This window comes from Lipotes vexillifer, unplaced genomic scaffold (assembly GCF_000442215.2).
Source record: "Lipotes vexillifer unplaced genomic scaffold, Lipotes_vexillifer_v1.1 scaffold636, whole genome shotgun sequence".
NCBI lineage: Eukaryota > Metazoa > Chordata > Mammalia > Artiodactyla > Lipotidae > Lipotes > Lipotes vexillifer.
In genome coordinates this window covers 998,576-1,012,584 of record NW_006786547.1, presented here as the reverse complement: position 1 = coordinate 1,012,584, position 14,009 = coordinate 998,576, and the positions used below count along the sequence as shown (strand labels likewise).

General features: G+C 58.3%; 2 protein-coding genes across 2 annotated transcripts in view; both read left to right on the top strand.

The window, feature by feature from the left end:
- CCDC183 (coiled-coil domain containing 183) overlaps nt 1–2,367 on the top strand; it is a 9,091-nt gene extending 6,724 nt beyond the window's left edge. Inside the window, 9 exon segments of the mRNA XM_007458970.1 lie at nt 38–136; nt 756–779; nt 782–871; nt 1,048–1,170; nt 1,173–1,249; nt 1,335–1,445; nt 1,516–1,565; nt 1,567–1,604; nt 2,261–2,367. Of these exon segments, the coding sequence (XP_007459032.1) occupies nt 38–136; nt 756–779; nt 782–871; nt 1,048–1,170; nt 1,173–1,249; nt 1,335–1,445; nt 1,516–1,565; nt 1,567–1,604; nt 2,261–2,367 (719 nt within the window).
- A 677-nt stretch (nt 2,368–3,044) lies between these two features.
- RABL6 (RAB, member RAS oncogene family like 6) overlaps nt 3,045–14,009 on the top strand; it is an 18,901-nt gene continuing 7,936 nt past the window's right edge. Inside the window, exons 1-5 of the mRNA XM_007458968.1 lie at nt 3,045–3,174; nt 9,125–9,259; nt 10,520–10,567; nt 12,818–12,870; nt 13,819–13,910. Of these exons, the coding sequence (XP_007459030.1) occupies nt 3,045–3,174; nt 9,125–9,259; nt 10,520–10,567; nt 12,818–12,870; nt 13,819–13,910 (458 nt within the window). The remainder of the gene's footprint in view (nt 3,175–9,124; nt 9,260–10,519; nt 10,568–12,817; nt 12,871–13,818; nt 13,911–14,009) is intronic.

Sequence of the window (14,009 nt, the reverse complement as noted above, 5' to 3'; positions counted from 1 at the left end):
CCTGCATGCCACTGACCTTCCCCTCTGCTGTGCCCAGTGAGGAGAAGGGAGACCTCCAAGGCTGATATCAAATACCAGACAGATGTGACGGCTTTGGTGGAGAAAGTCTAGACTGCTGTGCGGTGCTCTCACCTCTGGGTACTGCTCCCTGGCACTCCTGGGGTGTGGGCAGAAGGATGGGTGGGGACCCTGCCCCCAGCCCAGGGCCCAGCTGAGCTGGGCCAGGCTCTGCAGACACCTTCTGCATGAATGGACACACAAAGCAGCGGCCCCACAGCTCAGAGTAGCGGGCACTCCAGGGACACAGCTGGCAAATCCGAGCCGTGTTCCAGGGGCTGCACAGAGCCTGCTGGAATTTGAGGATCTCAAACCCCGACGAGGTGGCCTTCACCTCTTAACTCCTTCCCCTTCCCAAACCAACAGCATCATGATGAGCAGCTGCCTCTCCGCCCCACCCCCTTTATTTTAATCCGCCCTGGATTTATTATCAGTAAGCCTTGAGCTCCTGTCCATGGTCCTGACGTAAGCTTGTCCACCCTTGGAAGAGTGACTCAAAGCCACGCAGTCTCGTGGCGGTGGTCTCTCTGGCTCTTCCTTGGGGTCATCTGGCCCCTCTGCCTGTCACGAGGGTGACACACACAGAGGGCCTCACAGGTCCTCAACACCCAGCCACAGTCAATGTTACTGACCACTGGGAGCCAGAGAAACAAGCTCCCTCCTGGCTCACACCTGCTCCTCGCCCCACTGGCCGCGCCGGGACCTCGCCGGCCGCTTCCTGGCTCAGAGGAGAGCCTGGCGCTGCAGGTGGCGGGCGGTGAGCGGAGGTGGGCGCAGCTGGAGGCCGCGACGAAGGAGCTGGCAACGGAGGGCGTGATGCCCAGCTCCGTCAGGCACCCGGGAGCCCCTGACCTCCTCCTCACTAACAGCCCCGTGGCTGGCACCAGGCTCGGAGCTGAGCGCACCCGCTGCCGAGGGGCCCCAAGTGCCCGCGTGTGAGCTCCTGAGCCCGAATCGGCACAGCGCCCGCTCGGGACTCCGCGACCTTGCCCTCGGTCCGCTACCCACCTCCCTCATCCTCAACAGCTTGAAGTCTTGAGAAGAAAATGAAGGACATGCTGAAGGAGGAGGAAGACCGGCTGCAGCTGGCCCACACCAACATGGCCAAGAGCCAGAGCTGCTGCTGACCATCCAAACTGGCACCGACAACCTCCACACCCGCCTGATCGGCGTCCCCCTGCCCACGGCCCCGGTACCAGGGAAGCGTGGAGGGGCCCCCAGTACAGAGGGTCCCCTGCAGGGGCCAGAGGGAGACAACTTGTTCCTCCTGGCCACAGAAAGAAGCGCTGCCCCCCGACAGCCTGGATGTGTACAGCAAGCTGGCATACTGCAAGGGGAAGCTGCTGTACCTGGCTGACCGAGTGCAGATGCTGCCCAGGACAGAGGAGGTAGCCCTGGCCCGGGGGGTGCCCACATGCCCCGTGTGCCCTCGGAGCTGACGGTCCCCATGCCCTGCAGGTCCACACGAAGGTGAGGGATGCCCTGGAGTCCTCGGCCCTGAAGGAGAAGCAGGATCAGCTTTGAGGAGATGGGGGAGTATGTCATAGGTATAGGCCGCCCAGCAGCTGGTGGTGGGCCTGAGCTGTGCAGAGGCAGAGGTTGGGGATGGCGCTTGCTGCATCTGACCAGGGCGACCTGGAGGGACAGTGGGGGCTAAAGAGATGGAAAGGGTGTGTCAGTTGCACCCACAGGATTTTTAATTTATGGAGGTGACTTGGTGAAGTTAATGCCATTGAAAGAACTTACCACCTTTTGTGACACAGGGAGGCACCAGTGCCGGTAGGCAGGCAGCGGGGAAGGCCTAGGTCGGGGCCCTTACTGGGGTTTTTGTGGGAAGGGCAAGGCGGGGCAGGACACACAGCTTAAGATCTGCCCGTTCTAATAATCCCAGCAGGTTTGGGGCACAGGGGCTGTCCCCAGTTGCCTGGCACCTGGCCCTGGGTGATTCAGGCTTGGGGTGTGCGTTAGACAGAGGTGGTCGGGTGTGGGCTCTGGAAGGGCTGGGTGAGCCCTGGTCTGTCTCTCCCCCCGTCTGTGCGAGACCTCAAATGCCAGAGCATCAGGGACACAGAAAGTAAGAAATATATGCCGTTGGTACAATTGGCCCTGCGGTGAACGGACGCCAGGGGCCAATCCAGGATCTGGGGACCCTCGCGGGGCAGACGGGCTGCGGGCGCGGCTGCCCTCCCCCCCTCCTTTGCAGAGACCTTCCAGTTCGCCGACGTGGACCACAGTTACGTGCCCTCGCGGGCCGAGATCAAGAGGCACGGCCAGCGGCTGACAGAGGGGAAGCTCAAGGTGGCCAAGTAGAAGTGACCGGAAGAGGAAGAACCCGCCTCGCCAGCACACCCCGCCCCCATGCTGTCATTGGTTACACAAATAAACAATTTTCCAGGTGCTGCGGGGCACCTGAGGGGACGCAGATGTGGGGGACAGCGTTGGGAAGTCTGCGGCGAAGTGGGGTGTTCGGTGTGGATCTGGGCCCGAGGGTGCAGGGGTAAGAGTGAGTAGGGGGTCCGGGCGGGGATGCGGACGGGGGTCTGAGCTGAGCTGAAACCCTGGAGGCAGTTCGTAAGGCGGGACTGCGGCGCCCAAAGCCCCGCACCTACACCGCCCGGCGCAAGAGCGCACCTCCGCGAGCCACCCGCCCGTGGCCCTCGCGGCGCCCCGTAGCCTCACGCCCCGCGACCGCAGCGCTCTGCGCACGCGCACCCCTCCGCGCGCCGCACTCTTATGGCCCTCGCGGAGCCCCGTAGTCGCGCGCCCCGCCGAGCCGGCGCCAAGATGGCGGCGCTGACGAGCGCAGAGCGGCCGCGTCGGGGTCCGCGGGGGACGAAGCTGATCCTCCGCGGCTGAGCCCCTGAGCCGCTCTCGAGGCAGGCGCCCGGTCGCCGGGGCCCGGGACATGGTGCAATCCGCGCCGCGCAGCCCCCGCCGCTGCCGCTGAACTCGGGAGCCGCGGCGGGCTCGGACGTGGGAGCGGGAAGATGTTTTCCGCGCTCAAGAAGCTGGTGGGGTCGGAGCAGGCTCCGGGCCGTGACAAGAACATCCCGGCTGGGCTGCAGTCCATGAACCAGGCGCTGCAGAGGCGCTTCGCCAAGGGTGTGCAGTACAACAGTGAGTGTGGCCCGGCGTGGGGTTCCTGCGGGGGCACGTGGAAAGTGGGGGCACGGGTGCAGCGGGCACCGTCCCGCGGGGTCCGCAGGCCCCGGCCGCGCAGTCCAGGACTTGTGGTAACCGGGGCGGGCCTCGCCCGGGAAGCGCTGGGGGGCCCGTCGCGCTCCGAGGGCCTCGCCGTCTGTGTGCAGGTGAGCTGAGCCCTTACCTGTGCCGGGCACGTTGCGGATGTCCCAGGGGCGTTCCCTTGGGGTTGGGAGGTGATGCGGGCCGGAGAGGAGGTCCTAGAGGACCCCAGGGCCAGAAGGTGGGCTCCTCGGCCCGCGGCGCTCCCCTCTGACCTGTGGGTCATTCCCGAGGAATGCTGGCACGGTGGGACATTCGAGTGAAATTGGTCTAGGCGGTTCCTGGTGCGTCTGCGGTACCCTCATTGGCCCAGGTGACCTCGTCTAAGAGGGATTCTTACATAACGTGGGGAGAGTCTGTGGTGTATGACGCTTCTTAAAGGGGGTGGTGGAGCTCTCCATCCATGAACCGTGGGGTCACCCGCAAGAGAAGAGAGCGGAGTCCGCCGGCTTCGGTAGTTTGAGCTATGGGATTTTTCTCTGTAGACTTCGTACCCCGTTTGAAGACGGAATGTCAGCTACACCGCACGTTCTTGCCCCCCCCCCCACTTTTTTTTAAAAGAAGCATTTGTAAGGGATATATTTAGAAAAGCTCCAGAAGGCACAGGCTCTTACTCTCTTACTTGTTGTTGTAGAGATTTCTTTTCTCCTACGGGAAAGAGGAGTTATTTACCAGATGCCCTGAAAGCCCAGGTCGTTTCCAGTCCTCAGTTATAAATTATGTAAATTGTGTAGCTCCTAGAGGCTGACTGTCCTCTTGACCTCTTTAAAGTTTTTCCATCTTGCTGGCTTTTTGCTAGCAGTATTTAAAGATCTTTTAATGTTGTTCTCTGCTTTTAAATTGTTTCTCTCTTTAAGTATTTCCATATATTGCTACAAGACACTGGACATTCCTCCCTTTGCTACTTTCAGGGGAGCCTTTCAAGAAAGTCTCTGTGATGACCCATATTTTGGTAACAATGTACCATATTAAGAAACTGATTGGAAAGACTTTGGGTTTAAAAGAGGGATCGTTTTGCATGTATTTTACCCAATTTTGTGTGTATTTCTCTCACATTCCAAGAAGAGAATAGTAAGTCAAAATACTCATTTACACAAGTCTTTACAATCCACCTTTGGTTCCCTTATTTAATTTTATTATTTATGGTATTATTGTTTAAAACTTAATCTTAGTCTGGAAACTGGACCTGAAAAATGTTCACCTTTGGAAAAGCACTCCCTGGTGGGCACACCCCCTGGTCCTGGGTGGGCGGGAGTAAAAAGTAGAAAGGATGGGGCTTCTCTGGTGGCTCAGTGCTTGAGTCCGCCTGCCGATGCAGGGGACGCATGTTCGTGCCCCGGTCCGGGAAGATCCCACATGCCGCGGAGCGGCTGGGCCCGTGAGCCATGGCCGCTGAGCCTGCGCGTCCAGAGCCTGTGCTCCGCAATGGGAGAGGCCACAACAGTGAGAGGCCTGCGTACCGCAAAAAAAAAAAAAAAAAAAGGAGAAAGGACATTGGAGTCCTTCCAGAGAAGAGACCCACCTCGGGAAGTTGGGGTGGGGGCAGATTCTGATCTGGAAAAAAATGAATGAAAGGTGGTGCAGTTGAGAGAAACGGGGTGCTGTGCCCACAGGACATTTCAGGGTGATGCTGCCCCTGTAGTTGGCTAATACTGCAATTTTGAAACTTTAAATTTTTTTTATTAGTCAGTAGAATAGAACATTTCTATATTTATTTCCCAAAACATCTTACTTAGGGGAGCAAACCAGCAATATGATAGTTATAGACTCAGGAATTTTATGGGTGAGAATTGATGATTGTCTCTTACAGAACCTTGTCCTCCTGGGGCAGATAAGTCGTTTTCTTTTAAATTGCTATGACGATGAGAAGTGACACCCATGCAGAGTCCCAGCATACACATCCCATTTAGAATCAAAACCCAAATGAGACATTGGGCATTGTCCATGGTTTGGAAGTCATTCGCGTGTAAAGTGGAAGGATGCTACCTGTGTTGGTCTTTTCTTTCTACCTGTGTTGGGTCCAGTGAGGAAGCACCGGTCTTGTGCGTTTCGTCCAGACTGCCCTTGCTCCAGGCTGCATTCCTTACTGAGAAAGCCTCCAGACGTTGGGACAGCCAGAGACCTGGCCAGTCGGATTTCAGTGCTAGAACTTAAAATGGAGTTAAACCCTTCCTTGCCAAGAAACCTTTGAAAGGCTGGTTTCTGGGTAAGAGAGCTTTTTCTTTCGGAAATAAACAGCTGTGTTTGGCAAACTATTTGACCTGCCCCAGCAGGGCCGATTTGCAAAGTCCCGAGCCTTTGCTGCCCGTGATCTGCCACGTTTTCATTTATAGGTTTTCCTTCCCTAGCGTTCATTTACTTAGCAAATATTTACTGAGCATAGATCAGTGAAAACCCAGACAGCAGTCTCTGCCTTGTGGAGCTTCCATTCTAGTGGGGGTAGAAAGGCAGACTGTGGGCACTAAACGTGATGAGGCGGTAACCATATAACCCATCTGAAGGGTGGAGGAAAGGAGCAGGGTGGGGGCTGGGGTTGGGACTTTACGTAGAAGGTCAGAGCGGGCCTCGTGGAGAAGGGCCGAGGGGTCACAGCGGAGCGAGGTCAGGAGAGAAGCACGCGGGGCCAAGCTGCAGAAGTGCGGCCCTCACACCATCCTGGGGACTCTGTGAACGGGACACCTTAGAGGGCTCTGAGCAGAGGAGCCACCGCTGCGGTGGGGGTGAGGGGCTGCCCAGGAGGAGGTGGCCAGCTGGGTGTCTGGCTAGTGATCCTTGCTGGTGGTACAGAGAAAGGGCATCGTTGGATTTCAGTTGTGCCTCCTGCAGAGTGATTGATTGCATCATTTGCATCCAAGATAAACCATACTTTCTTTTGTTGTATGAAAACACACAAAAAAGATTCCCTATCTTGCAGGAAATGTGTGGCAGTGTGAGTGAATTACTGTTGAATCAGGGAGTAGAAGAGATCCTTGGGTCCTGTAGTAGGATCTCTGTGTCTTCTGCATTGTAGCTTTACTTAGAATAAAAGAAAAGGCGTAGAATAGAAATAGAGTTATTCTGTTTAGTAAAACGCCTGGCGTAAAGTGCCACATGCTTCCTAAGTAAGGGCTCCTCATCGCTTCTTGGGAGAATCTTAATTAAAGGTTTTTCAGTGAATCACTTATTTAGCTTATCGGAGCCAGTGTCTAAGGTTCTGAGATTGATTAGACTTTTTAATTTAAAAGTAGAGGCTAATTCCTTTTTTTAATGGATGAAAGCAGATCATTTTATTTATTTCTGATGTTATACGGTTTCTTCTAATTAACTTTTTTGAAGAGTAAATTTCAAACTTTAAAAGGATTTCAGTTGAAGAGAGAGAAAATTAAGACTTTTCATTCTCAAAACAGAATAGAAAACAAATGTCAATACATGTTAAAATTGGTAAAGATATAAAAGAAGGAAACAGTTCTAAGATTATATCAAGACTCTGGACAGACAAGCCGTGTTTGAAAAAAGAACCAAAGAGACCCTCCAGAAATGAAAGAGCACGGTCACGAAAACAAAAAGCCGGCAGGTAGGCAAAGCGGCATAATAGCTGAAGGGGGAGTTGGCACCTGGCAGGGAGATGCGGGCCCAGAACTGAGCAGTGCCCACACACATGTGATCTGAGTCTCAGAAGGAAAGAGTAGCAGGGATGGAGAAGAGGCAGTTACTGCAGAAACGCAGGCTAGGACTTGCTGGGGCTCCCGGAGTCCATGAAACGCCAAGAAAGCCAAGGCCAGGGCTTTCAGACTCGCAGAGTTGGACACATCATGGGAATTTCAGGACAGCAAAATCAAAGAGGAAAATTGTAGAGGCGACCAGTGCAAGCAGAGGGACAGCCAAGAGCCTGACAACACGCTGACAGTGACGGTGGTGGAGATGTTCCTATGGGGAAATCCTGGTCGGCCTAGAAATCTACACCAAGTGCGATTAAACCCCTCTCCGGTCTAAGTTGGACCCTGCTGAAATAAATCCCGGAGGAGGTACTCCAGACAGATGGAGAGGGAGCTCGGGAGATGGAGGAGGTTTGCAAGGCACAGGTCAGCACGGAAATGGGTGAACAAGCATCGTGACTACCGTGGGGAACGCAGAAGGAGAAGCCAGAACGCTAGCAATCAGCGTGTGACCCACGATGGCGCTGACCAGAGCTGTGTTGAAGTGGGAGCCAAGGACATGTATTAACTTCACACTTTACTGCAGCAAAGGTGTGTGTTAAAAATTTAAGAATAGAAATAGATCTCAAATCTTCCAAATAAATACCAGGCAAAAGAGGAACAACAACAACAACAAAAACCTCGCCCAACATGAAAGAAGGCAGAAAAGAGGGGAGGGAACCCCAGCAGTGACTGGAAATGATCACACGTGGCGGAGGGGGTTACCCGCCTCTGTTGGCAACCAGGGAATGTGAACAGGCAGACGCACCAGTGAAAGAAAGACTGCGATTTGATTTCTTTCTGGCTGTGTGATGTGTAAGAGACACGTCCAACACACGATGGCATAGAAAGGTTGAAGGCAGGGTCGTAGAACCAAGCAGTGGGTCAATATCAGCCACGAGGAAGCTGCACCCGTGGGGTCCTCGTGCTGGAGCTGCGGGGACTCACACTGGGTGCAGGTCAGACAGCCGGCCGGGCGAGACGAAGAGTCAGTGAAGAGCAGGTGTCTGCACCCAGCCGCGCTCGAACCAAGGAGCGTTCCTAAAACCGACAGTCCGAGCAGACACCCAAGAATGTGTACCATAAAAACCACATGCTGTGGCCACAGTGAGTAAAACTGGATGGGAATAACCAAAAAGTACAACTTTGGGGGAAACTTGAAAATATTTCTAAGTAATTGATGGGTCAAGAAGTGTCCGTAATCCAGTGGCAGTGAGCAGCCCACACACCTGTGCTGGCCTGAGGACAGGGCGTGAACCCACGAGGAGAGCAGCTCGAGCCTCAAGAGAGGAGGAGGACGTAAATGCCAGAGACGCAGGAGCGCGCGGTTTCTGAGGAGGGTCAGTGGAGGCGTCCAGCAAAACGCAGGGCGTGTGGGCGTGACTGGCCAAGTAGACGGACCTCTGGGAAGGTTAATTAAAAAGACAAAACAAATATCCGGGAGGATGAAGAGTACACAGCAGCGACCACGGAGTCTAGAACATAAAATGTCACGGATGACTTTGTGCCGGACGTTGAAAACTTGGAAGACGGCGCCCTAGAGGATGACCGGGTGAGAGACACGGAGTCCACGCCGGCCCTGCCAGGTGCTCGGTGCCAGCGGGGGAGACGCTGCCCCCAGCCCTCCACGTGCACGCTGCTAAACACCGGCCGAGCAAGCAAAGTAGAATCCAGGCTTCCTGTTGTCATCCCAGATGTGGTCTTGAAGAGCCCTGCGTCCTGCAGAATCCTGCACCGAAGATGCCAGGGCTCTGGGAAAGTAGGGTGAGAGCAGACTTGGGAATCGTGGGGCTGCAGAGGTGAGCACAGCCTGCCCCAACCTGCCCCACGGGCACCCGGCTCTGGAGCACCGCGTTCCCGAGTGCAGAGTCCCGAGGTCGACCACCTGCCCCGGAGGAAGTCCGTCGGGGGCCTGGGGGGGAGCAGGGCTGCCGGTGCCCCCAGTAAGCGAACGTGTGCCCACGGCACAGGGAACGTGAGGGAACGTGAGTCCCTCCGGGGGCTCCCGGCCAGCCCACCTCACTCAGCTCTGGCTCGCCAGCCACACTGGCCACGTCTGTGCACGAGAAGCCGCGCGTGGACTCGCTCGGGGGAGTGAAAGTTTGCCTTTGCCTTGACTGTTTGCCTCACCTGTGCTTTCTCCCCTGCAGTGAAGATCGTGATCCGAGGGGACAGGAACACGGGCAAGACAGCCTTGTGGCACCGGCTGCAGGGCAAGAAGTTCGTGGAGGAGTACATCCCCACACAGGAGATCCAGGTCACCAGCATCCACTGGAGCTACAAAAGTGAGGGCAGCGGGGGCAGGGGGTGGGGCTTCGGGGGCCTGCTGGGTAGGGGTCTTCCTCCCGGCGCCCTCCCCCAGCCTGGGGTTGTCACAGGAACACCGCACACGTGTGAACTCGGGGGCTCATCAAAGCCGCTTTGGGGTGGCCCTGAAGTCCCCTGTCCCGTGGGAGACTCGGTCCACCTGGGGAGCGGGGCCAGAGGCCCGGACCTTCGGACATCCCAGGGGCAGAGCCTCCGGGCAGGGACCATCCCGGCCACAGCGCGTGCTGGGCCCCAGCAGACAGAGGCCCCTTGGGCCTTGGAGCCCAGCTCTCGGCGGCAGTTGTGAAGTGCCAGTCCCCCCAGGGTCCTGGGAGGGGGTTTGTTGGCGAGATTGCCTGATGGGCAGAACACACCTGGCGGCCACCTGGCCGTAGGCAAAATGGCAGGCACCTCCACTCCGCTCCTGGGGGACAGCGGCCACGGGGCGCCCTGCTGGGAGGGAGAGAATCCACTCTGCGTGCTCAGGAGCCAGAAAGCAAAAGACCTTTGAGCCATTTTAAACATTCCTTTTCGTTGAAAAAAAAAATCCAGCGGGCCAACAGCAGGACACACGGGCCTTTGCAGAAGTTCCGACTCCCTCCTAGGGTTGGCCAGGCCGCGACGTAGGACAGCTGTGCGGATTCAGTGTTGCCCTGCCCGTCAGCTGCACAGGGAAGCCTCACCCCCTAGGGCACCCCTTCCCGGTTTGGGGTGAAGTTGGCGGGGACCGCGCACTTCTTGTGCCCTGCAGCTTGGTGGCAGGTGCCCGGCAGTTCCCCACCTCTCCCCTTTCCCCACGGAATCCCTGGGGTGGTGAGTGGACCCGCTGACGGCCCGGGCACGTGCAAAGGCCCTGACGCCAGACTGGCCGATCCCAGAGCCTGCTGCCCTGGCCCCCCGCAGGCAGCGGAGCAGAGGCCTCTGCCAAGGAGCAGGGCAGAATCACTGGGACTGGGCCTTCCCGCAGAAGCCAGGGGGCCAGCGGGGGCCGGGTTCAGGCTGGGTGCGAGCCCGTCCCAGGGACCCTTCGGGACACGGGGTCGTGTCAGCGGAGGAGGTGTCCAGATTGTTCCCTGCCTTCCAGGGAAGGGGTGTCCTGGGCACAGCACCTGCCAGCCTGGGCGGGAGCAGGGGCCCTTGGGGAGGCGCCGAGTGGGGACGGTGACATCCGCGCGGCCCATCTTTGAAACCGCAAGTTCACACTGGATGCTCGTCTTACTGTTTCCCCCCCATTTTAGCCACTGATGATATCGTGAAAGTTGAGGTCTGGGACGTAGTTGACAAAGGTAAGTCAGGTCCTTCTACAAGGGCGCTTTTCTATTTCAAGCTTTGCTTGTGCTGCGGAGAACAGCTGTCCTCTCTCGCTCGCTGGCGGCCCCTCCTCTGCCGCCTCCTGGCGCCTCGGTCCCTTGACTCTGGCTCCTGGGCACAGGGGCCAACGGAGGCCTGGCTCTGTGCTGACCGCGCCGTCGGGCTCCGGGTGTGTGGTCCAGGATGGAGCGCCCGGTGCTGACCAGTCGGGGCACCACGGTCTTTGCTCTTGAAACACCTGTTCCACCCGCTTGAGCTGAGCACGTGGCCATGGAGGGCAGACACGGACCACACCCAGAGGCTCTGTGGGGCTGTTCAGGGCCCTTCCTGTAGCACCGTGGGTGTGGCAGCCCACTTGTTCCTGCCCCTGGGCCCAGGGCCAAGGGTCCTTGGCTTCTGAAGTGGCTTGAGCTTTCGGGGACCGTGCCTGTGTGCAGCAGGCGGGCCGGGGTGGGGGCGTGGCACGTTCGCCCCCAGCGTCTCATCCAATTCATCTCCTCCTAGCACGCAGGCCACAGGCCCCTCCTGTGTGATGCTCGTGTTCCTTCCTGGGGCCAGTGCCCTGTGCACGCCGTGGTCTGGCCTCGCGGGTTTGACCTCCGACCCCCAGGCCCGGCCTCGGACCCCGCAGGCCTGCTATAGCTCCTCCTGTCCTTCAGGGACAAAGGGACGTTGTCTTTTTCGAGCTTGCGATTTCTGGCACAGAACACGCGCTCTCTCCTACACCACGTTCTCTGGAGGTGGGTTTGGGTTCCGAGGACCCATCGAGTCAGTTGAGGGTGCTGCTGCCCTGAGCCCGAGCGCCATGCTGGGGCTACTGCCCCCAGGATGCTTTAAACCCACAGCGCCTGGAGGGGCCTCGTGCTCCAGAGGGTGCTTGCACTGTGTCCTGTGTGCATGTGGCCGGGTAGCACTAGGAAGCAGCCCCTTGCAGCCCAGCCGCCATCCCGGATGTGAGGGGGAGCTGTCGCTCGGGCCAGGCTGCCCTCCGTGCCCCGGCACATCCCGCACCCCTGCCCCCGCATGCCTGGCTCTGACTCCCTGGGTCTGCACTCATTCGGGACGGGATGCACATGTCCAGAATGGGCTCTGTCTTTGCTGACGGGACCCCTTCCATGCAGCAGCATGTCGTGTCTTCAGTGCGGGGAACGGCCTCATGGTACAGAGGCAGGCACTGCCCTGTTCTGGGAACCTGCAAGCACCCCACTTCACGCCGACGGAAGGGCAGTGATGGGCTGGCCACAGTTCCCTGGGTGGCTTTTCACCACAGAGCTCCTTGCGGCGTGGAGAGGAGGCTCACTCGTGTGCTGGCGGCCAGGGGCAGGGGCAGCATTCCGTACGAGCGTTCAGCATCCCCAGGGCTCCATCATCTGGTGCCTCTCGGGTGGGAATCCGCAGAGTGGGAAGGAAATGTGCCTTCTCTACCACCCTAACTGGTCCCCTGTTGGACACGGTCAGAGGCTCGTCCACAGCAGCAAAGGGCATCGAGTTGGAGGGGGGTGGCAGCGGCTGAGAGATGGTGCCCCTCATGGCGGGCGTGGGCGCAGCGTAACTCTGGCTGCCCGGCCCTCCGCCCAGGATCATTGGCCCAGGTTCCGCTCTGCTCGCAGCTGGGCGGTGGTGGCACGTCCTGGGCTTCGGCCACACCTGTCGGCAGTCGTGGTGCTCGGGCCTCGACCCCATGGCCCCAGGCATCCACTGGGAGGGCGCGAGGTGGCCAGCGTCTGTTGAGCTGGGGGCACCTCCGGAGACGGGATCAGAGGGTGGTGAGAGGTTCTGGGAGAGGCTGCGGAAGAGGCAGAGGGCGGCCTTCTAATAAACGAACCCCGGTTTGTTGGTTTCGCCCAGCCCGCTGCTCTGAGCCTGAGGGCCCCGGGACCCTAGGGTGACGAGTGGTCCTTTCTCCCCTGTCAGAAATGTCTGAGATGCAGGGAAGGGAGGCTGGGCATGGGAGCTCTTACTGCTCTGGAGGTTCCACGGCTTCCTGGCCCCAAGCCCAGCTCGTCCACCCTCAGCACCGGCTCAGGGAGCCTCCGTGGCCTCCCTGGGGTCCTGGCCGTGTCCTGCCTTAGGGTCCCGGCGGCTCCAACCCCAGCCCGTAAGGCACCTACTGGAGGCGGGGGCAGGGGCATGGGGGGCAGTGGGACACAGGGAGGGGCTGCTACCCCCTCAGGCCATCCTTAGGCCCAGCATTTCCACCCCGTGACTTTGTGCCTTTTCTTAAGGAAAATGCAAGAAGCGAGGCGATGCCTTGAAGATGGAGAATGAACCCCAGAAGGTGAGCTGCGTCTGTTCCCACGTGGCCCACTATTTTGGGTGGGGGGTTGTGAGCAGGCATCTGTTCTTCAGACCCCTCTGCCTCCTGCCTGGCCTGGCCCTCCTGAGGACTCCATCTGTGCTGGTGGACTCAGTGGCTACTCCCGTGCTGCCCTTGGTCGCGTTGGGGCGGCTGGGGTCACCTGAGCTGCTGCTCTGTGTCAGGGATGCCCACCAGACCCTACTCGGAGTTGGGGTGACCTGAGAGGTATTTAGGTGAAGTGGCCAAATTTTATATCCGTGTTACAAAGGCCTCAGCCATTAAAAGCATAGCATACCTTCAGGTGTGGCGCCAGGCACACGTGGGCATGAGTATGGCTCCGAGAGGGCTCTCACCACGGCCGCCACCTCGACACAAAGAATTCAGAGGCCAGCTAGCACTCCTTCCGGTCTGCAAAGCTTTCTGATGGCTTCCAAGGGCCCTTCTCTCCGGGTCCTCCTGTCCGTAGACGGCCTCCTGACAGCGGGCAGCCTTTAGGATTCCCTTTTAGGATAGGAAGATTCAGTGACTGCCTGGCCCAGGTCTGTGTGGTCTTTGTGGGCATGTTACCACTGCCCCCAGCACTGCAGCCTCCCTGGTGTGTGTGCTCTGGAAGGTTCTCTGGGACATGCATCCTCAGCTCTGCGACGCATTTCTTCAGCTCAGTTGTCCCAGCAGTGGAGCGTCTGTGAGCCCCAAGGTCAGGATGCCGCCGACGGCCAATGCGGGAGACCTTCAGTTGAGGGCAGGCACGATGTGGCCTCCACTCCAGATAACCTTGCGTCTATGTTTCTTTTTCCCAAAATGAAAATAGCCGTTGTCTTTTCAGTTGTAAAAGTCCTGTTCAGCCTTTCCCAGGAGCTGGTGGGTGCTCACCTGTGGGACCTGGCCTGGGGCACCATCTCTGAGGCCCAATTCCCCCACCCCTAGGCGGAGTCCGAGATGGCCCTGGATGCCGAGTTCCTGGACGTGTACAAGAACTGCAACGGGGTGGTCATGATGTTCGACATCACCAAGCAGTGGTAAGGGCGCTGGCCCGCGAGGGCATCCAGGAGGGCACTCAGTGCTTCTTGAGGGCTGGCCGTGGGCAGTGTGCATGCTGGCCATTCAGCCACGCTCTT